General features: G+C 43.7%; 3 protein-coding genes across 11 annotated transcripts in view; all 3 read left to right on the top strand.

The window, feature by feature from the left end:
• Positions 1 to 7,014, top strand: part of usp28 (ubiquitin specific peptidase 28) — a 31,008-nt gene extending 23,994 nt beyond the window's left edge. For all 5 annotated transcript variants that reach the window (XM_024393823.2, XM_024393821.2, XM_024393822.2 and 2 more), the window contains exons 21-26: positions 518 to 696; positions 926 to 1,004; positions 2,815 to 2,894; positions 3,038 to 3,161; positions 3,956 to 4,154; positions 6,300 to 7,014. In XM_024393823.2, coding sequence (XP_024249591.1) covers positions 518 to 696; positions 926 to 1,004; positions 2,815 to 2,894; positions 3,038 to 3,161; positions 3,956 to 4,154; positions 6,300 to 6,475 — 837 coding nt within the window. In that variant the 3' untranslated portion in view covers positions 6,476 to 7,014. The remainder of the gene's footprint in view (positions 1 to 517; positions 697 to 925; positions 1,005 to 2,814; positions 2,895 to 3,037; positions 3,162 to 3,955; positions 4,155 to 6,299) is intronic.
• Positions 7,015 to 7,153: 139 nt separating this feature from the next.
• LOC112228471 (G protein-activated inward rectifier potassium channel 4) lies at positions 7,154 to 11,333 on the top strand. Of its 2 annotated transcripts, XM_024393827.2 has the most exons (4): positions 7,154 to 7,591; positions 8,694 to 8,950; positions 9,107 to 10,307; positions 10,487 to 11,333. In XM_024393827.2, exons 2-4 carry the CDS (start codon positions 8,771 to 8,773, stop codon positions 10,678 to 10,680), a joined length of 1,575 nt encoding a protein of 524 aa, XP_024249595.1. In that variant the 5' UTR covers positions 7,154 to 7,591; positions 8,694 to 8,770; the 3' UTR covers positions 10,681 to 11,333. The 2 variants fall into 2 exon arrangements, with proteins under 2 accessions (XP_024249595.1, XP_024249596.1); XM_024393828.2 differs by lacking the exon at positions 8,694 to 8,950.
• Positions 11,334 to 11,849: 516 nt separating this feature from the next.
• On the top strand, positions 11,850 to 20,402 carry LOC112228470 (centromere/kinetochore protein zw10 homolog). Of its 4 annotated transcripts, none has more exons than XM_024393824.2 (15): positions 11,850 to 12,023; positions 13,918 to 14,052; positions 14,171 to 14,272; positions 15,819 to 16,056; positions 16,305 to 16,523; positions 16,743 to 16,937; positions 17,090 to 17,226; positions 17,428 to 17,610; positions 17,870 to 18,099; positions 18,254 to 18,325; positions 18,441 to 18,610; positions 18,828 to 18,958; positions 19,441 to 19,572; positions 19,705 to 19,907; positions 20,117 to 20,402. In XM_024393824.2, exons 1-15 carry the CDS (start codon positions 11,901 to 11,903, stop codon positions 20,235 to 20,237), a joined length of 2,391 nt encoding a protein of 796 aa, XP_024249592.1. In that variant the 5' UTR covers positions 11,850 to 11,900; the 3' UTR covers positions 20,238 to 20,402. The 4 variants fall into 4 exon arrangements, with proteins under 4 accessions (XP_024249592.1, XP_024249593.1, XP_024249594.1 ...); XM_024393825.2 differs by having other exon boundaries at positions 11,851 to 12,023; positions 16,371 to 16,523; XM_024393826.2 differs by lacking the exon at positions 11,850 to 12,023 and adding an exon at positions 12,659 to 12,785.
• The last annotated feature ends 1,766 nt before the right edge of the window (positions 20,403 to 22,168 follow it).

Genomic DNA, 22,168 nt, shown 5'->3' with positions numbered 1-22,168 from the left:
CAGACAGAGGCCCGGCTACAATTGTCAGGAATGTTTATTTAGAGAGCTCTCCCTATCATTTCCGGTACATTGGTCTATATACCTCACATTTCGTCATAAATGTCCCTCCTCCTCTCAGATACAATGGCAACATAGTTCACAAGTCTTCTCATATTGTCTGCGACCTGTTAAACAATCTACTACAAGCCCAAGGTCTCTCCCCTCCCTGGGTGGGACAGAATGTCCTGTAAGGAACACAGTATTCCAGCCTGTCTGACGATAGCTCCATTTTGTTTCTCACTTACACCCTGCTTACATACTAAAAAGGAACAGAAAGTCCTTGTTCTAATTTAAAACTAAAACTACACACATTAGATTTAGTTTTATGATTCCAATGAGTTTCATACAATCATACAGTGACAGGGTAGTATTCTGTTAGTTATAGTTTTACGTTAAATGTATACATCATTTAGTCATTATTTGTAAAATCCATAACACTTACACACACCTCTAACATCCCTCACAACCCTCTCCCCAGGCGTTCCAGGAGGAGTACTCCCGTCTGTTTGAGTTGTCTCAGGAGGAGACCACTCCCCAGCAGGACCCGCGCCTGCACCACGCCCTGGTCTACTTCTTCCAGAACCAGGCGCCCAGTCGCGTCATCGAGAGGACCCTGCTGGAGGGCTTCACCGACCGCAACCTCAGCTTCGACGACAGGTCAGTCAGCACAACTTTCTGACATACATTGAAATGTATATTTAAAAACTTAAAATATGTTCATGTATTGTCATTTCATTGTAAATGTACTTGCTGCTTTTCTTACAATGATTTGTTGAATAATTAAAAATAATTGATCATCAACATTGTCATCAAGTTGACAGTATTATTCATAGGTATATTGCTGTGGAGCAAATCATCCCTTCCTGTGTCATCACTTCCTGTGTAGGTCCATTAGTATCATGAGAGAAGCCCGCACCAAACTACGCCTCATCAAGCCAGAGGATATGGATATGGAGGAATATATGGTATGTGTCAATAGTTATGTTTCCCTTAACCAATCCAGAATCAACCGACAGCCGCATAGCTAAGCTAGCTTATACTGAAGGTTGATCAGATGGTCTAATGAAAGCATAGTAAACTTATTTTCAACCAAACTTTTACTGCCAATCCTTTCTTTATTCTCGATTTGGAAGGCACCTGTGTCTTCTAAATGCCTGTTTCCAGTTGCAGGTGGAACTCTGATAATGACACTCTTAGAAATAAGGGTTCCAGAACATTTCTTTGGCTGTCACCATAGGAGAACCCTATTTGGTTCCATGCAGAATTTTTTTTGGTTCCATGCAGAACCCTTTTGGATTCCATGTAGAATCCTCTTTAGAAAAGGCTCTGCATGGAACCCAAAAGGGTTCTCCCTGGAACCAAAAGGGTTCTTCAAATGGTTCTCCCATGGAGACAAAGACCCCTTTTAGGTTCTATATAGCAGCTTTTCTTCTAAGAGTGTAGAGGAATATATATTGTACCAAGTGAGAAATGCCTCTGGCATGTGTGTAGATCTTTGTTTGCGTTGTTGGAATCGCACTGTGTGGCGTGCTGTCATCTTCTATGACTACTTTCAGCAAAGATAATGGGAAATGTCGGTCAGCTAAAATGGCGAAGGAACTCCTCACTCTGTGCAAAAAGTGGATTTAATATTTTTTTTATCTGGTTATTGGAGTTCATAATTATTTGCCAATTGGCAGCCAGGCACCGATCATGTCACCAGCATACAAACTTTTACTCACATAAAAATAGTTGGATGGAAACATGGTTACAGAGTATGAATGATCATTACCTCTGAACTCTGATTTTCCACCATTTTGGCCTCACTGACAAGCAGTTTGTTCCACCAATCATAAAGAATCCAAGACAATCAGTGATTAATGGTGCCCTTGTGTCATTTCACATAAGGACAATTTGAGCAAAACTTAATAAAATGCTTATTTATATAGAACACAAATATAAACGAAACATGTAAAGTGTTGGTCCCATATTTCATAAGCAGAAATAAACGATTCCAGAAATTGTCCATATGCACAAAAAGCTTATTTCTCTCAAATGTTGAGCGCAAATGTGTTTAGATCACGGTTAGTGAGCATTTCTCCTTTGCCAAGATAATCCATCCACCTAACAGGTGTGGCATATCAAGAAGCTAATTAAACAGCATTGTGCTGGGAAAAATAAAAGGCCACTCTAAAATGTGTAGTTTTGTCACACAACACAATACCACAGATGTGATGCTGACTGCAGGAATATCCACCAGAGCTGTTGCCAGATAATTTATTCATTTCTCTACCATAAGCCACCTCCAAGGTCATTTTAGAGAATTTGGCAGTACTTCCAACTGGCTTCACAACCACAGACGACTTGTAACCACGCCAGCCCAGGTCCTCCACATCCGGCTTCTTCACCTGTGGGATCATCTGAGGGGGTGCTGAGGCATATTTCTGTCTGTCATAAAGCCCTTTTGTGTGGAAAACCTCATTCTGATTGGCTGGGCCTAGCTCCCCAGTGTGTGGTCCTATGCCCTCCCAGGCCCACCCGTGGCTGCACCCCTGCCCAGTCATGTGAAATCCATAGATTAGGAACTAATTCATTTGTTTAATTTGACTGATTTTCCTTTTATGAACTGTAACTCAGTAAAATCGGTTTTTTTTTTTGCATTACACAAGCATTGATGACTGATGGAAGGAGCCAGGTACTGTATATTATCTACACCAAAACTCTAGGTAGACATTTTTCTCCATTTGAAACCAGCCCAAACTTGAATTGAATGTGTCTGTGTGCTCTTCTCCTCAGCAATGGCATGACGACTACAGCCTATTCCGGACAGTGTTTGTCTACCTGCTGACGGGCCTGGAACAGTACCAGCATGGAAAGTAAGTGTTGTCATGGCAACTGGGGCTCTACCCCTACGTGATCAGCCTATATGGTGGTTTGAGTGAGTGGGCTGACTGTCTTAAAGTGATGTCATCAGTGGGCTGACGTGTCATGACGTAATATCATCATTGTGTTCCACCAGGGTGCGCGAGGCGCTGAATTACCTCAACCACGCCTACAAAGACAACGCCATGCTGCTGAGGAGAGGGGAGAAGAGAGGGATGGAGCAGTCCCTTATTGCATTTTACAGAAGGAGGTGTCTCAAAGTGAGTGCTACTGATGATACAGATGCTCACTTTGAAAGTTTAAAAAAGATTTTGGACATGAGACTGATGTTGTCAGTTGGGAATATAGAATTAAAGGTATATTAAATGTTAATAATATAGGGAATAATAAGCTAAACTTCAGTGTGAGTAAAAAAATCATATGGCTGGAGTTAAATAGCCCTGCAATATAGTATAATAAAACTTTATGTGTGTATAGACTACTTATCTCTAGACTAATAATTCAAATTTCCTGTTCTGCCGGGTTATTTCCCTTCTGTAGCAAACTGGCTCAAATTAAGATCCTACATCTGTATGCAGATGACACCATCATCTATAGCCCTGCTCCTACACTAGATAAGGCATTTCTCAAATTGCAGGAAGCATTTGATGTCCAACATAACCTCTTTCAGCTCAAATTGATCTTAAATGCACAGAACTAATGATATTATCCAGATCAAGAAAGCAACCCCCTTCTCTGCCTCAGTCACTTTGCAAAAAGAGCCAATAGAGGTGGTGTCATCATACAAGTACTTTGGATTTCACCTTGATGAAGCTCTGTATTTTAAGCCCCACATTCAACAGCTCACTGAAAATGTTGCAGTTATTTAGGAACAAGTCTTGTTTTTCATTTCAAGCTAGAAAAGACCTAGTTGCAGCCACTTTTTTTGTGTTTGTTATGAGGTTAATTTGTACATGAATTCCCTAGGATCTTAACTGGAAAACACATCCAAAGAGACTCCATAGTGACACTGCATCTGCATATCCCCTGTTCTACCCTTCTGCCCCCTTCATAGGAGATGAATGACAACGCGGCCACCCTGTTTAGGAGCGGCGAGGTGAGCGACGTGGAGGAGGGCATGATCATCATGAACGAGGCGGTCATCCCCTGCATGCACCTGATGAGCCGGCCTGACATGGTCAGCCAGGAAGACCTGGACACCATGGAGGCTGTCCGCAACCACTGGTGCTCCTACCTGGGAGTAGACCTGGATGGTGAGGACAGGCGGAGGGGAAGAGGTTTTTACTGGGCTTTATCCAAGCTGTGTTAAATATACACTATATATACACAAAGGTATGTGGACATCCCTTCAAATTAGTGGATTTGGCTATTTCAGCCACACCCGTTGCTGACAGGTGTATAAAATTGAGCACAAAGCCATGCAATCTCCATAGACAAACATTGGCAGTAGAATGGCCTTACTGAAGAGCTCAATGACTTTCAACGTGGCACCATCAACAACAGTTTGGTGAATGCCCCCGTGCACAATGAGGTCCATACAGAATTAGTTTTTCGAGACCGGTGTGGAAGAACTTGACTGGCCTGCACAGATCCCTGACCTCAACCCATGTCTTAGCATGTACGGTTGAAGTCGGAAGTTTACATACACTTAGGTTGGAGTCATTAAAAGTAGCTTTCAACCACTCCACAAATATCTTGTTAACAAACTATAGTTTTGGCAAGTTGGTTAGGACATCTACTTTGTGCATGACACAAGTAATTTTTCCAACAATTGTTTACAGACAGATTATTTCAGTGATAATTCACTGTATCACAATTCCAGTGGGTCAGAAGTTTACATACACTAAGTTGACTGTGCCTTTTAAACAGCTTGGGAAATTCCAGAAAATAATGTCATGGCTTTAGAAGCTTCTGATAAGCTAATTGACATAATTTGAGTCAATTGGAGATGTACCTGTGGATGTATTTCAAGACCTACTTTCAAACTCAGTGCCTCTTTGCTTGACATCATGGGAAAATCAAAAGAAATCAGCCAAGACCTCAGAAAAAGAATTGTAGACCTCCACAAGTCTGGTTCATCCTTGGGTGCAATTTCCAAACGCCTGAAAGTACCACGTTCATCTGTACAAACAATAGTATGCAAGTATAAACACCATGGGACCACACAGTCGTCATACCGCTCAGGAAGGAGACACGTTCTCCTAGAGATGAACGTACTTTGTTGCAAAAAGTGCAAATCAATCCCAGAACAACAGCAAAGGACCTTGTGAAGATGCTGGAGGAAACACAAAAGTATCTATTTCCACAGTAAAACAAGTCCTATATGGACATAACCTGAAAGGAAGCTCAGCAAACCGCCATAAAAAAAGCCAAACTACAGTTTGCAACTGCACGTGGAGACAAAGATCGTTCTTAAAAAAAAAAAAGTCCTCTGGTCTGATGAAACAAAAATAGAACTGTTTGGCCATAATGACCGTCGTCATGTTTTGGAGGAAAAAAGGGGAGGCTTACAAGCCGAAGAACACCATCCCAACTGTGAAGCAAGGTGGTGGCAGCATCATGTTGTGGGGGTGCTTTGCTACAGGAGGGACTGGTGCGCTTCACAAAATTGATGGCGTCATGAGGAAAGAAAATGATGTGGATATATTGAAACAACATCAAGACATCAGTCAGGAAGTTAAAGCTTGGTCGCAAAACAGGTCTTCCAAATAGACAATGACCCCAAGCATACTTCCAAAGTTGCGGCAACATGGCTTAAGGACAAAAAAGTCAAGGTATTGGAGTGACCATCACAAAGCTCTGACCTCAATCCAATAGAAAATTTGTGAGCAGAACTGAAAAGCGTGTGCGAGCAAGGGTGCCTAAACCTGACTCAGTTACGCCAGCTCTGTCAAGAGGAATGTGCCTAAATTCACCCAACTTATTGTGGGAATCTTGTGGAAGGCTACCCAAAACGTTTGACCCAAGATAAACAATTTAAAGGCAATGCAAATACTAATTGAGTGTATGTAAACTTCTGCCCCACTGGGAATGTGATGAAAGAAATAAAAGCTGAAATATATCATTCTCTCTACTACTATTATTCGGACATTTCACATTCTTAAAATAAAGTGGTGATCCTAACTGACCTAAGACAGGGAATTGTTAATAGGATGAAATGTCAGGAATTGTGTTTAATGTATTTGCCTGAGGTGTATGTAAACTTTCGACTTCAACTGTATAATGTATTATTATAAGGCTTATAATAGCGTGTCTCTGTAGCACATTTTCCTCTCTCCTCTGTCTCATCTAATTTCTCACACATCTCTTACTCACATAGCGGTCTTAACCGTATTTTACTCCTCTCATGGAAGTTCTAAGTTTTTCTCTACCCTCTCACCCCTTCCACTCCTTTTCAGACTCCCTACAGGAGAAGCTGGGTGAGTTTCTGCCCAGGGTTCTGGACTGCTCAACAGAGATGGTGGTTCTAAAAGATCCACCAACAGTGCGCTCCAAAGTGCCCCACGACCTGTGCAGCCGCCTGGCCGCCATCATGGAGTCTATCACCAACACCTCTGTGGTCGCAGTCAAGTAAGGCCAAGGGGTCAGAGGTCAGCTTCTGAGAATAAGTGTCAGGGCCCGTACGCCAGCCGACGGCCGCTAACGTTTTTGTCCTGATGTAGAGTTGATAAACACTGGATTTCTGCCTAGTATTGCAAAGCAGTTTTTTATATTACTTTTTAATGTGCTTTTACCACATTTTTCTAAGCTGGAAAATGTTGTAGATGCTGAGTGACTTGAGGCAGAGTTTATACGCTCATATGATACTCACAGAGACATCAAGGAGAGTTTGAGAGATTTCTTTATTATGCATTATTAAGGTATTAGTGCTTTGAACCTATGCAGGTGTGTTAAGAAAGTGAAAACACAAGAAAGAGTATTTTTATAGTTTCCTAGATATTTTACATTTATCATGATGAATTAGGATTGCTGTGAGCATAGAAATTCAGTTTCCTTTGTCCAAACCTATCTTGTTTTGTATTCTCTTGTTTATATATGTAATCCTTTCCTTCCACTCCTCTGATTTCCACTTGTTGAAACCTGTATTGACACTCAATAAACTTTCAAACTTTCTGTTCTTTCTGTTGTTCTTTTCTCCTTGCTTTGCTCTCTAGTCTTATTTTGTGTCTTTCCCCCTTTTTCAATCTATATTTCTGATATATTATGCAAACCTTTTTTCAATCTATATTTCTGTCTTTCACCTTAGAACACCCCTTGTCTCTCTCTCTCTCACACACACACACACACACACACACACACACACACACACACACAGAGAGAAAAACAATATTGATTGTCCAACGACCAACTTAACATTTCTGTACTGTGCATTGTGTTTGTTGTTTATTTGTCACTTCCCATGGTGCCATACTACTTCCTGCACAGCTCGCCAGCCCTGCTGACCCCATGACAGGATTAACAGCTGACCTCCCTATGTGAGCAGAGGGGGGAGTGTGGGACAGCCCCCTCTGGTCCGCAGCTGGACAGCAGGCATCCTGCCAGTTCGCCTTGACATCACTGGGAGAGAAACCACAGCACCAGCTTTACCACAAAAAGCCATCCCGCTTGTATTTATTTTTGATAGCTGCTTGTTCTCTCTCCAGTGGAAGATGATCCCAAACTGAGAACAACTACTGGCATCTCTATTCAGGTATGGTTTAGTTTGTTGTGTCTTTCTTTTGGCAGTTAGTTATGATGACTCTCCTTAATGTACAGACATACATACCTCCATCCCTTACTTTCCCTCTCTGTTTGTGTTTGTATAGTTTCCCAGGTTGTTCTAGCACATTTCGTCTGGTGTTGGTCTGGTTATAAGGATGTTGTTTTAAGATTGCAACTGAAAAAAGCAATTGTTTTACAGTATTATGTAACTTTTCGGAATGGGCTACACATCTCAGAATTGGTGAAGCCCATCTGTGTAAAATCAACACATTTACAAAGATGTTGTTGTTCAACATTAGCTGCACATCAAAAATGTAGCATCACAACTATTCTACAGATAAGGTGTAATGAGATCTCTAGTTTTTCCTGTACAGAAAAACATTCGGAGTGCAATTAGTACTGTTGATTACAATGCCTTGGGCGGTTCATGGTCTGCTGCACTCTGGAGTCAGTCGATATTGATGTGTTCCTGAAATCCTGCACGCAGCGCAGCACGTCTGCCGCTACGAGCTGTTTTGGCGGTCCAGTAGGGGAGAGAGTGAGTGACAACACGAACAGAAACAGTGACAACAAGAAATAGAGATTTGCCCGGGGTTTATTTGGCCACATCTGGGCAAATCTATTATCTAAGCCCTCATAAGTAAGACTAAAACCGTAATCTCCTCAAATCCATCACCATGCGCCTTGGTTGTTACCAGATTAATTTAGAGGATCAATCATAATCCCTATAGTTTAATTATATCCAGCAGAGACCGATGATATCACACGACGTAAGTCAGATTGGTACGATCTGAAAGTTGTTGGGGGGCAGGAGAGGGGGAGGAATGATGTAAGAATTTATCCTGAGGAGAGGGAACCATCTGTTGAAAGAACACCCTCAGTGTATCAGAGATCTGGCATACACCCACTGACCCACAGCTGGATTTAGCCTACTAACAATCCCTGAACTATGAAATATGACTGTCCATAATCAGGATATAAGGAGTTAAGTTCCACCATTATTGTGGAAGAGTTTCATTTAGTCTCTTTCCTCTGTAGTGGTGGTTGATAATTGTGTGGCAACTCTCAATCGGATTCTATTGCTTCAACAGGAATAAGAAATCAACTTTCTGGGCCCTCAGTAGTTCAACTGCCACACAGAGCACAGGAATCTACAGTAGTCTCGCTGATGGCTTTCACCATGATGTGCAGCAGGGTGACATTACACGAGCCCCATAACGGTGACTACAGGAGTCCTACGAGAATTGACCCCCGCAGGAACTCAATTCCTCCAGCACAGACTCTCAAAGCCAAACACCTCCCTAGACCACCCCCAGAATCAACATGCTTCACCCCATATCCAAAGAGGGTACCTATTGCAGAGAGTTAATTTTGTTCATTTGTGTTTTGGGATATTGTTCAGTGGGTTGTGTTGACACTGGATACTGTTTCCAGCACAAATACATTGTAGATCATGTATGTAATGTATGAATCAGTCAATTAATTGTTCTAACATTTTTTTCAGGTTGCAGCAAAAACCAACATGGCTTTGACAATGCTCCACTCCACAAGGATCTCTCTCATCCCCAACTCAAATAACAACAACTATGACAACTTCCCAGGTCTCTCACCCCAGCCAGCCTCCTCTGCATCCCCCCAGCCACAGCCCCAGAGCCCAGGCCCCCATCAGGTTGTTGCAGGATTGATCAGCCAGGAGGTAGACACCTGCCAGTACATCATCCCAACTGAGGAGCCAGCGACTTCTCACCGCGGACGCCACCTCAAGCGTTTCAGCTCCAGGTGGTACTCAGGTGCTCCCTTTGGTGGCCCCTTTGGTAGCACCCGTAGCTCCGCCCATGGCACAAGTGGTGAGAACAAGCCACGCTGCAAACTCCTAGGTGACGTGAGGCCAAGTTATGGCACAGCCAACAAGCAGCGTCAGCGCTACGTCACCAAAGACGGGAAGTGTCGGGTCAACCTGGGCCCTATCGAGGACAAGAGCCGTTTCCTCTTGGACATCTTCACCACTCTGGTGGACTTGAAGTACCGTTGGTTCCTCTTTGTCTTCACCATGTGCTACGTTGTCACATGGGTGGCCTTTGCCGAGATCTACTTCCTAGATGCCTGGCTGCGGGACGACGTGGCCCACGTCCACGACCCTCAATGGCAGCCGTGCTTCGAGAATGTGGACAGTTTCATCTCTGCGCTGCTTCTGTCGGTGGAGAGCCAGAGGACCATTGGCTATGGCTCCAGATTGGTGACGGCCAACTGCATGGAGGGTGTGGTTCTCCTCATGGCCCAGTCTATCATTGGCTCCATCATCGATGCCCTCATGGTTGGCTGCATGTTCGTCAAGATCTCCCGGCCTCAGAAAAGGGCCCAGACTCTGATCTTCAGCAAGCACTGTGTCATATCGGAGCGCGACGAGAAACTCTGCCTCCTCTTCCGCATCGGAGACCTGAGGGCGAGTCACATGGTGGACGCCAAGATACGAGCCAAGTTGATAAAGTCTAGACAGACCAAGGAAGGGGAGTTCATACCACTGGAGCAGTCAGAGATCAACCTGGGTTACGATACCGGAGGAGACAGGCTCCTGTTGGTCGAGCCACAGACCATCACCCATGTCATCAACGAGAGCAGCCCCTTCTGGGAAATAGGGGCTGAGCGTCTGACAAGGGAGAGATTTGAGATCATCATCATTCTGGAGGGAATTGTGGAGGCATCAGGTTGGTTGGCTTTGAATATTAGAATGTGACCTCAAATTATATCTAAAATCATTAGAAAAAAATAATGCCCTCATGTCTGTCACTGTAGCATAAGAGATAGATGTGTAAAGATTAAACGTCTCATAAATGCCTTGCTGTGCAAAATGTGGGAAAAAATGTAGTCTCTTCTGTGTTTGTAGGTATGATATGCCAAGCCAGAACCTCCTACACTGAGGACGAGATTCTGTGGGGCCACCGATTTGAATCCTGCATGTCTCTGGAAAAGGGGTCTTATCGGGTGGACCGTGGTGCATTTGACAAAACCTTCACAGTACAAACCCCCACCCTTAGTGCTAAAGAGAAGAGTGATGAAAAAGAAGAGGTCCTCTTTTAGATAATAGAACTGTACTATTCACACTGAGCAAACAGCCCTTGTATTAAAATAATTTAAAGGCCAAGACTTCTTGTGAATGCCCTTAGTTCCCTCCCCTCCCTGAGACAAACGTTCCTGTTGTCTCTAATATTGTGGACAAACATTCTTCAAAAGAGTAAGACTTATACATTAGCATGATAATCTTCACCCTCAACCAGAATTTGAACTGTGTTGACAGGGACAGCATTCATGTGGGTGATTTACACAGAAGTAAGGGTAGTAATGAGTATGCAGCCATGACTCCATGCTTTGTTCGATTACAATACTGTTTGTGTCTAGTTTATAGTTCATAATGGATCGTTGTAGTTCATTATGGATACATTTGTTAACTGCTACCTCCCAAATCATAGAAATATGGAGCCAATCATTAATAGGTGTTGAAACTGCTTCCCTCTTGTTTTTGTCAGGATTTTTGTTGTTTTGAAGGTTAAATCTGTAGACTGTTTTGAATCACAATGTCACATGTATTTCATAGTGATTGTGAATTCATGATGATGCAGTGATAAGGCCATAATGATTCAAAATGTGATACATTTGAATGATGTCAGTGTTGTTCAACTGTTATATTTATTCTATCCCTGATGTAAATGTATTACACATATCAGTCCTCTACAGTGCCTTGAAAAGTGTCCTCAACCAGAGTTTTATAATATGGTTGCCTTTTGACATGTTAAACTTTGATTTTTTTTCTTCTTCTGACAAGTCATGACATTTGTCCCTCAAAAAGGGAATAATTATTTATAGGTTCCTCCTCATTCTATCCAAGAAAAAAAAGTGAAATACATCAAACACTGATTTAATCACATAAATGGTCCTCTCATTAACAGACTACAACTATACTGCTAATATATACTGCAGTTGCTGATTTGTTAATAGGATGGATTATTTATTGTCCATTTGGTTCGAAGGTAAAGTCGTCTTCTGCCTATTCCCCAACACTCCCAGTTGAGAGGCTGTAGGGAGAAGGCAAACTGCAAGATATTTAATCGTTTCAGTATTACTTATTTTTATTGCTTCTTCTGATTTGTTCAGTATTTCTCACTTTTAAATGGCAAATGTGGCCTAGGCGTGGCCAGAGTCTTGGGCATAGTGGAACTTTGCTTTTGATTGGTTTATGTGAGTTGGCTTCTTCAGCCTGCACAGTGCCTGAAGGGTTTCGGTGCTGCTAGCTAGCTAGTCAGATGTTCTCCAAATCAAACATGGCGTCTTTCGTGACAGAAGTCCTTGCCAGTTCTGGTAAACTTGAAAAAGAAGACCTCGCTGCTAAAATTAGCAAGCTATCACGGAAAGTAGAGGAAACTAAGGTAAACAGGCGAGTTTAGCTAGCTCACGTTAACTAGCCCGCGAAATAAACAAAACAATTGGGCTAACTTATCACAAAGCGAACAAAATCTTGGGTTTATCGTTCGAACCCGTCTTGCTAGGCTGGCTAGCCCAATCTAACTAGCTTGCGAACAGAAACCCCGAGGATGACTGGACTAACTAGCTAAATTAGCTAGCGAACATTACCCCGATTATGATACGATTTGCTAGCTAGCTACACAGAACAAAAATATAAACGCAACATGTAAAAGTGTTGGTCTCAGGAGCTGAAATAAAAGATCCCCGATTTTTTACATACGCACAAAAATCTTTATCTCCAATTGAGTGCACAAATGTGGTTACATCCCTGTTCGTGAGCATTTGTGCTTTGCCAAGATAATCCATCCACCTGACAGGTGTGTATCAAGAAGCTGATTCAACAGAATGCTCATTACACAGGTGCACCTTGTGCTGCCCAGACAATAAAAGGCCTCTCTAAAATATGCAGTTTTGTCACAAAACAATGCCACAGAGGGAGTGGGCAATTGGCATGCTGACTGCAAGAATATCCACCAGAGCTGTTTTAATGTTAATTTCTCTACCATAAGCCACCTCCAACGTTGTTTTAGGGATTTTGGCAGTACGTCCACCCTGCCCCACAACTGCAGACCACGTGTAACCAAGCCAGCTCAGGAACCCCACATCCGGCTGCTTCACCTGCAGGATCGTCTGACACCAGCCACCAGGACAGCTGATGAAAATGAGTAATTCTGTCTGTAATAAAGACCTTTCTCCTCCCCCCCCAATTTGGTAATATCCAATTGGTAGTTATTCTTGACCCATCGCTGCAACTCCCCTACAGACTCACTTAAGGTTGAGAGGCATGCATCCCCCGAAACACGACCCTGCCAAGCCACACTGCTTCTTGACTCACTGCTCGCTTTACCTGGAAGCCAGACGCACCAATGTGTTGGAGGAAACACTGTCCGTAGGCGCCCAGCCCTCCACAAGGAGTTGCTAGAGCGCGATGGGACAAGGGAATCCCGGCCGGCCAAACCCTCTCCTAACCCATACAACGCTGGGCCTATTGTGCGTGCCCTCATTGGTCTCCCGGTCACGGCCGGCTGTGACCCAGCCTGGGATCTAACCCAGGGCTGTAGTGACGCGATGCAGTGCCTTAGACTGCTGCACCACTCGTGAGGCTGTAATAATGCCCTTTTGTGGGGAAAATCTAATTCCGATTGGCAGGGCCTTGCTCCCCAGTGGGTGGGCCTATACCCTCAAAGGCCTACCCATGGCTGCACCCCTGCCCAGTGTTGAAATCCATATTTTAGGGTCTAATGACTTGATTTAAATGGACTGATTTCCTTAAATTAACTGTAACTCTGTCAAATTGTTGCATGTTGTGTTTATTTTTTTGTTTGGTATAAATATTAGCTGTAAATCTAACGTTAGCTTTCTAGCCACAAGAAGTCGCTGTTAGCCAATTGCTTGCTATCTAATGTTAGCTTGGTGCCAATGCCACAGCCTTGTCTGGCAGCTTAGCAAGCTGACTACAGGCCAAGGATCATGCCAAAGTAGCTGTAGCAACCTAGCTTCTTGACAAGGTTATTGAGCAACGTGTTCTGAACAAGTTGGCTTAGTAAGAAGCATGGTAGTTAGGTTACTCGTGGACATTCCACACAGAAACAGCTGTTCAGTGTTGAATGATGTTTCATGGTTGTCTTACTACTCTGCCCACATTGAAAAATAATATAGCTTGCTTTTTTATCAGGGGTATTTATGCAATGTGGTATAGCTTTCAGACTCTTTTCATCATTGCCTTACACTTTGATTATTTCCCTCTGATTATTTCCCTCAATCTCACTATCTGTGTTTCTCTCTATCTCCCCATAGGAAGAGGTATGTGACATGATCAACAAGAGATACAATGAGTTTCTACCCAGCATGCAGGGGGCAGAGGTACTCATGGGACAGGCTGAAGAGGTTTCTAAAGAAATTGATGTCCTCAAAAGCTGCATTGAGACAGAGGTAAGCGTCATGAACCTGTTCATGAGTCATTGGCATCTCCTTGTGTTTTTGGGAGGTGTTACCGAACTGACACAGTTGGCAGAGACATACTATTAAAAATAAGTATGTGTGTTTACAGGTGCAGCAGAATCTACATACAGCCGTGACGGAATATGCCAAGCTAAAGCAGCAGCTGGAGAGAAACACTACTGTCATTGCCATGCTCAGGCACCTAGAAGAGGTAGCCTAAGTAGCTCCCCGCTGTAGCCCTACAGGCTCACAGTCATGTACAGTTAATTTCAGTTAAATTCTGTCTTGGGGCATACCATTGGAGAGGCATGCAAGATACACTATATATACACAAAAGTATGTGAACACCCCTTCAAATTAGTGTATTCAGCTATTTCAGCCACACCGTTGCTCACAGGTGTGTAAAATCGAGCACACAGTCATGCAACCTCCATAGACAAACATCGGCCTTACTGAAGAGCTCAGTGACTTTCAACGTAGCACTGTCATAGGATGCCACCTTTCCATCAAGTCAGTTTGTCAAATTTCTGCACTTCTAGAGCTGCCCCAGTCAACTGTAAGTGCTGTTATTGTGAAGTGGAAACAGTTAGGAGAAACAACGGCTCAGACGCGAAGTGGTAGGCCACACAAGCTCACAGAACATGACCACCAAGTTATGAAGCGCGTACCGCGTAAAAGTCTGTACTCGGTTACAACACTCACTACAACATTCAATACCGAGTTCCAAACTGCATCTGGAAGCAATGTCAGCACAAGAACTGTTCATTGGGAACTTCATGTAATTGGTTTCCATGGCCAAGCAGCCGCACACAAGCCTAAGATCACCATGCGCAATGCCAAGCGTCGGCTGAAGTGGTGTAAAGCTCGCCACCATTGGACTCCGGAGCAGTGGAAACATGTCCTCTGGAGTGATGAATCACACTTCACCATCTGGCAGACCGACGGACGAATCTGGGTTTGACGGATGCCAGGAGTCGCTACCTGTCCAAAAGCATATAGTGCCCACTGTAAAGTTTGGTGGAGGAAGAATAATGGTCTGCACAGAGCCCTGACCTCAACCCCATCGAACACCTTTGGGATTAATTGAAATGCTGACTTTAAGCCAGGCCTAATCGCCTAACATCAGTGACTGACCTCCCTAATGCTCTTGTGGCTGAATGGAAGCAAGTCCCTGCAGCCATGTTCCAACATCTAGTGGAAAGCCTTCCCAGAAGAGTGGAGGTATTAATGCCCATGATGCTGGAGTGAGATGTTTGACAATCAGGTGTCCAGGTGTTCATGTAGTGTATTTGTTTGGCAACGCTTTTCCCACATCGGAGAGTATATCCGTGGATGGCTTGGATGAGGAAATCATTGTTTGCATTGCCCAGGAATGAATTAAATCCAATTGTTAGATGCAAATCCAATTGTTTGCACGCACACGTTAACAATTGGATGTAATTATTTTGTGGGCAACGCAAACAACGATTTCTTTATCAGTATCATCCACCGACTACGGATGGTACTCTTTGACTTGGGAAAAGCATCTCCAAACAGGCACAGGTACGGGTTAGCAAATATCTCGCAAGTTGGCTATATGTTATGGGCTACTCCCCACTGTAGCCCTAACCTGTTCCCCACTGATATCTACACAGTGCAGTATTCAGCCCTGTTAAACTGAATGGTGTTATTTATCATAATGCACAAATGTAAATGTCAATGCATTTTTACATGTCATACATTTTCTATCTTGTTAATGTTTCTGTTGTTCAATTTAGTTTCACATTGCAATGGAGGAGTTTCACAAAGCCCTACTGGAGAAGAAGTATGTAATTGCGGCCAAACAGTTAGAAAAGGCCCGGCACAGTGCAGACTCTCTGAAGGCGTGGAAAGGCTCTGACCTGCCCCTGCTGAGAGCACTCAGCTCAGAGCTCACTGTCCAGAGAGAGAACCTCATCTACCATCTGGGGGACGAGTGGAAGAGAATGACCGTCTGGAAACTGCCTCCTTCCAAAGGTAAAAAGGGTACCAGGAATCATCTAGATTAGGGAAGACCCTGGGCTGATGCTTGGCCTCATAATGACATGCCTCAATTTCTTGACCATGAAGTTTTAGTAAGTAGAAAGTAGCCATTTTAGGGCAATTGTATTGAGGATAAGTAGGTTGCCTGAGGTGTGTCAGCTGCACTCCAAAGGGTACAACATGGAATCCTCCGATATAAATGATGTTATCTAAAATGTATTTTGTACGTTTTTATTTTAAAGGCGGTAAATTGCACTTCATTCATGCCACCAAAGACACTGGTTCTGTGTGTCCATCCATCCTCTCAGAGCCGACAGAGATGAAGTCATTCCTGAAGACGGAGCTCCAGCTGACCCTGGGCGGGACCAAGGAGCCAGGGCAGAGCCCTCCGCCTCTGCTTTCCTGTGTCCTCCAGGCCCTGACCATCCAGGGGGAACTACAACACAAGATCAAACTCTTCAGTAAGACCCAGTGTCCAGTCAATCAGTCAGTCAATGTTTTTCTTACTGTAAAGCTGACGGAATCAAATTATTTGAATACAGATCATTCTCCGTTTGTATTAGTCTGACTATTGAGTTTTAATAATCTGGAATGCCTCTCTGTTCTGTACATACACTGTGAGGCTGCTTCCATAGCACCCTGTTAGTCCATCATGAGACAGCCAGGCTCTCCCGCTCTAGGCCAGGTGCTGCTGAAGTACCTGCTGAAGCCCCTAATCACGTACCCCTCTCTGAACGTGGAGGTGTCGGAGCAGCAAGATGAGGGCACCCTGATATCTCTCCAGTTTGCCGAGACCCCCGAGGAGCACTCCAGCCCCTCACAGGTCTACACCAAAGTCCTGATGGTACTCAAGACCTTACACACACACCTGCTAGGTAGGCACCCTTGCAAATAGTCCTAATTGTTGGTCATTTAGCGCTGGTTGAGATCCTTTAGTCATAGAAAATAGGAAACCAGTTGCAATGCCAGCCACCATTTTAGAGCAGTACCATTGGCCCTATAACGACATGTATCTTTTGCTTTGCAGACGTATCAGTTGGTGAGAGAAAAGTGTCTGTGATACTCGGAGACCTGGTATGGCAGGATATGTCTCATTGCATCATCCATGAGTGCCTCCTGTACTCCATCCCAACCAATAGCTGCCAGCTTGAACAGTACAGTGCAGTATGTATCAAAGGCTAACCAAGTACTCCAAATACACCTCTATACACTCAATATGCACAAACAATTCATTTTAAAGGCAATACAGTCTGTTTTATCAAAGAGATACAAATCCCTATATTTTTGGAACAAGTGACTTGATAGAGAACAAGGATGTTTTATTCTGTCGTTCATTAATACCACCATATATGTTCTCACCCATAGGTGATCAAAGAGACGGAGGAGTTTGAGAAGTCCTTGAAGGAGATGCAGTACCTCCGAGGAGACTCCACCGAGCTGCTCAAGTATGCCCAGGACGTCAACTGCCACTTTGCCAGCAAGAAATGTAAAGATGTGATCGTGGCGGCACGCAAGCTGATGACCTCCGAGATGCACAACACCGTCAAAGTGTGTTATGTTCTCCTGCAGTCTATCCATGGTCTTATCTGTGTGGTTTCTAATTATTAAGTACACTGACAATAGCCACGCAGTTGACACCTGATGTACAGTATGTGGTTTGATTGCCACGGCAACATCAGAACATACAGATACCCAGAGAAGAAAATAAATGCAGCTGGGACAGGTGGACTGCTTTCAAACTTGCACTGCAGGTAAATGCACAGAGGTTATACTCGAATGTACTTCTAACATAATTTCCTGCCAACAGATCACCCAAGATTCTAAGCTTTCCGTCCCCATGCTGCCCAACCCTGGCTCTGGAGACATCAAGGGCAAACAGGGGGCCAAGAAGCTTGAGGCGCCCAGGTTGGATAACGAGAAGCAGCTGGGTGCGCGGACGCTGTGCCTGCCTGTGTGTCGCATCAGTGAGTCGGTGCAGCAGCTGATGGAGCTGGCCTTGCACACGCTGTCCGAGGCTGTGGGAAACTCCAGCCAATGGTACGCTCTCATGTTAAGCAGCACCATGTTACCCACTGTCACTGCACATGATGACATGATATTAACTCTTCAGCTTTAGCCCAGTGTTTCACTAAAGTTGTTAGTGTTGCAAAAATTACAATTTTTTTCCTTCTCTAATTTTTGTCCCTCAAAGTGCTACCCAACTGTTCTTCACAGTGAGGAATATATTCCAGCTATTCTATGATGTTGTGCCTACATACCATAAGTGAGTATATTCAGTTTTCTTCTTTTATTTTTAATGCTGTTTATGTATAATCAATTTCAGAATGAGCATTTCCTCCTCTCTGTCTCACTGACTTCTCTCTCTCTTTGCTCTCCAGAGAGAACCTGCTCAAGTTCCCACATCTGGCGGCCATCCAGCACAACAACTGCATGTACATCGCCCACCACCTGCTCACCCTGGGCCACCAGTTCAGTCCACACCTGCCTGACCCCCTCAGTGAGGGTGCTGCCACCTTTGTGGACCTGGTGCCCGGCTTCAGGAAACTGGGTAAGGAAAGGAGCGTGTCCCATGGCTCGCCCAGCGTTAGCATGGCTTTTGTGCACACTTGATGGGCTTTTGTGGAGGTTGAGCTGCTTTTGTTTTTTTCCAAAAAGGATAATGAGACCAGGGAGATATGAGTCAATCATGTTCTAGCAACATCTCAACGCCAAAGTAGATGAAAAGCGAATGTACACTTCTAGCTCTGACTAGCAATATTCCCCAGGCGCTCATTGCTTCCTGGCCCATCTGAACGTCCAGAGAGCAGAGATGCTGGAGCGTCTCTCCACCGCACGCAACTTCTCCAACCTGGATGACGAGGATAACTACTCTGCAGCCAGCAAGGCCGTTAGGCAGGTCAGTGTTCAAGTAAACCGCCAATATCACTGGAAGAGATCTACAATTGTGTGTATGATAACTAGCCACAATTATGGAATTATATCTCCAGTATTTTAAAATAAGTTGTTTCAAAGGGCAACTATCAGCCAGACATTCTAAAATGGTCAGTTAAGCATCAGTTAAAGGCATAGTTCAACGAAAATTTTTAAGTAAGCATGATTAGCATAGTAGGATGCCATTCATTTTTCGGACAATGCTAATTATGCTAACTCCTGGCTGTGGCAAAAGTAAACAAAAGATTATTGTGGATGCTGTCACTACGGGCCTACAGACACAACCCAAGGTAAGAGCAATTTGACAAAAATATCAATGTTGGCTAAAATATCCCTTTAAGATTCAGATCAAAAGTTAGCAATGCTTGGCTTGTATCAAATGCACTAACAATTCTTATAGGATGGGGTCACTGTTCCATTACTGAAAATTGATTGATTCATTTGCAGGTCATCCATCAGCTGAAAAGGCTGGGCACCGTCTGGCAAGACGTTCTGCCAGTCAACATATACTGTAAAGCCATGGGGATTCTCCTCAACACTGCCATCTCAGAGCTGATTGCCAAAATCATGATGTTGGAGGTGAGGGCAGGCTCTTATTTGACAATGTAGCTTGTGTTTCTGCAATGATTTTACAGGGGGAAAATATAGTTAATCTTGGTTGAATGAGTGGGCTTGCTCATCCCATGGTTTCTATCCTATTTGGCTCTTTAGGATATCTCCACTGAAGATGGGGAGCACCTACAAATCCTCTGTCAGACCATTATTGAGGAAGGACCCCCAGTGTTCATTCCACTGCCTGAGGAGAACAAGAACAAGAAGTACCAGGAGGAGGTACCCGTTTACGTGAAGAAGTGGATCACCTTCAAGGAGCTGGTCATAGTGCTGCAAGCTAACCTGCAGGAGATAGTTGACAGGTACAAAAAGGAACTTCTCAGCTTGTCAAATCATCATTAAAGTTATTAATTTTCATAACAAAAAATTATGACAACCACAATTCCAAAAGTGTACACACGGCTAATCCATATAATTAACTGTTTCTTATTTGTATTACTTGTGTGTATGTTTGATTGGTATACCACTGAGTCCTCTTATTGGTTGATTTGTCCTTGTTTCCTGTCTGAAGGTGGGCGGAGGGGAAAGGGCCACTGGCGCTGGAGTTCTCTAGTTCCGATATGAAGAGCCTAATCCGAGCTTTGTTCCAGAACACTGAGAGGCGGGCGGTGGCTCTCACCAAAATCAAATAGAATCTCCTTTGCTCTCTTGCTTCCAACAAACGACCCCAATAAGCTGTACCACTTTCCTTCACTGCTGTGGAAAACAGTGTTCATTAATGTCTTTGTTTAAGCTTAGTTGTGAATTTAAATGCAATATATGCCATTGTATATCATAAAACAGGATTTCAAATACAATGTTGTGTCCAGCTTTTTTCCCAAAATATTTTAAGGTGCAATATGCAGAAATCAATGCCATTCCTGGTTGCTAAAATTCTAATAGTTTACCTAATTTCAGTTTGAGACAAAAATATCAAGTATACTGTAAAGAATCATTGTACCATCTTACCCGCTGTGAAATATATCAACACCGTTATCCCAGAAACCCTAGACCCACTCTAATTTGCATACCACCATAACAGATCCACAGATGATGCAATCTCTATTGCACTCCACACTGCCATTTCACACCTGGACAAAAGGAACACCTATGTGAGAATGCTATTTATTGACTACAGGCCCTGGGACTAAACACCTCCCTCTGCTACTGGATCCTGGACTTCCAGGCAGTGAGGGTAGGTAACAACATCCGCCACGCTGATCCTCAACACGGAGGCCCCTCGGGTGCGTGTTCTGTCCCACCCTGTACTCCCTGTTCACTCATGACTGCACGGCCAGGCACGACTCCAATACCATCATTAAGTTTGTCAATGTCACAACAGTGGTAGGCCTGATCACCGACAATGACAAGACAGCCTATAGGGAGGTCAGAGACCTGGCCGTGTGGTGCCAGGACAACAACCTCTCCCTCAATGTGATCAAGACAAAGGAGATGATTGTGGACTACAGGAAAAGGAGGAAGGAGGACATTCTCATTGATGGGGCTGTAGTGGAGCAGGTCGAGAGCTTAAAGTTCCTTGGTGTCCACATCACCAACAAACTAACATGGTCCAAGGACACCAAGACAGTTGTGAAGAGGGCACAACAAAACCTATTCCCCCTCAGGTGACAAATGATTTGGCATGGGTCCTCAGATCCTCAAAAGGTTCTACAGCTGCACCATCGAGAACATCCTGACTGGTTGCATCACTGCTTGGCCTCTGACCGCAAGGCACTACAGAGGGTAGTGCGTACTGCCCAGTACATCACCGGGGCCAAGCTTCCTGCCATCCAGGACCTCTATACCAGGCGGTGTCAGAGGAAGGCCCTAAAAATTGTCAAAGACTCCAGCCACCCTGGTCATAGACTGTTCTTTCTGCTACCGCACGATAAGTGGTACCGGACCGCCAAGTCTAGGTCCAAGAGGCTTCTAAATAGATTTTTACCCCCAAGCCATAAGACTCCTGAACATTTAATCAAATTTGCTACCCAGACTATTTGCATTACCCACCCCTCTTTTACACTTGTGTTACTCTGTTTATCTATGCATAGTCACTTTAATTACCTACATGTACATATTACCTCCGAGCATTGACTCTGTACCGGTATCCCCAGTATATAGCCTCGCTATTGTTATTTACTGCTGCTCTTTAATTATTTGTTTCAATTAATATTTTTTAAGGTATTATTTCTTAACTGCATTGTTGGTTAAGGGCTTCTAAGTAAGCGTTTCACTCTTGTATTTGGCTCATGTGACAAAATGTGTTTTGATTTGATATATTTTCAATAAGCAAAAATATTATATTTTCAGCTGGTGTACAAAACCAAAAGTAAAAGATACAAAAAATGAATCTTAAAAATGGGAAACATAAAAATAGCACTCAGAACAGATCTACCAACAGCTTCTTAGACTTGCTTTCAATGAGAATAACAGATCAATTACTTGATCAACTTGCCCAAAAATATATATATTGCAGCTTGAATACAATAATTTGTATCTGAAACTGCTTTCTGAATGAGCACTATGGTTGTGTTTACACAGGCAGCCCAACTATGATATTTTGTCTAATTATTGGCAAAAGAGC

This window comes from Oncorhynchus tshawytscha, linkage group LG30 (genome assembly GCF_018296145.1).
Source record: "Oncorhynchus tshawytscha isolate Ot180627B linkage group LG30, Otsh_v2.0, whole genome shotgun sequence".
Taxonomy (NCBI): Eukaryota; Metazoa; Chordata; class Actinopteri; order Salmoniformes; family Salmonidae; genus Oncorhynchus; species Oncorhynchus tshawytscha.
Note: the sequence above shows the minus strand (reverse complement) of the source record. Positions and strands in the feature narration are given on the sequence as shown.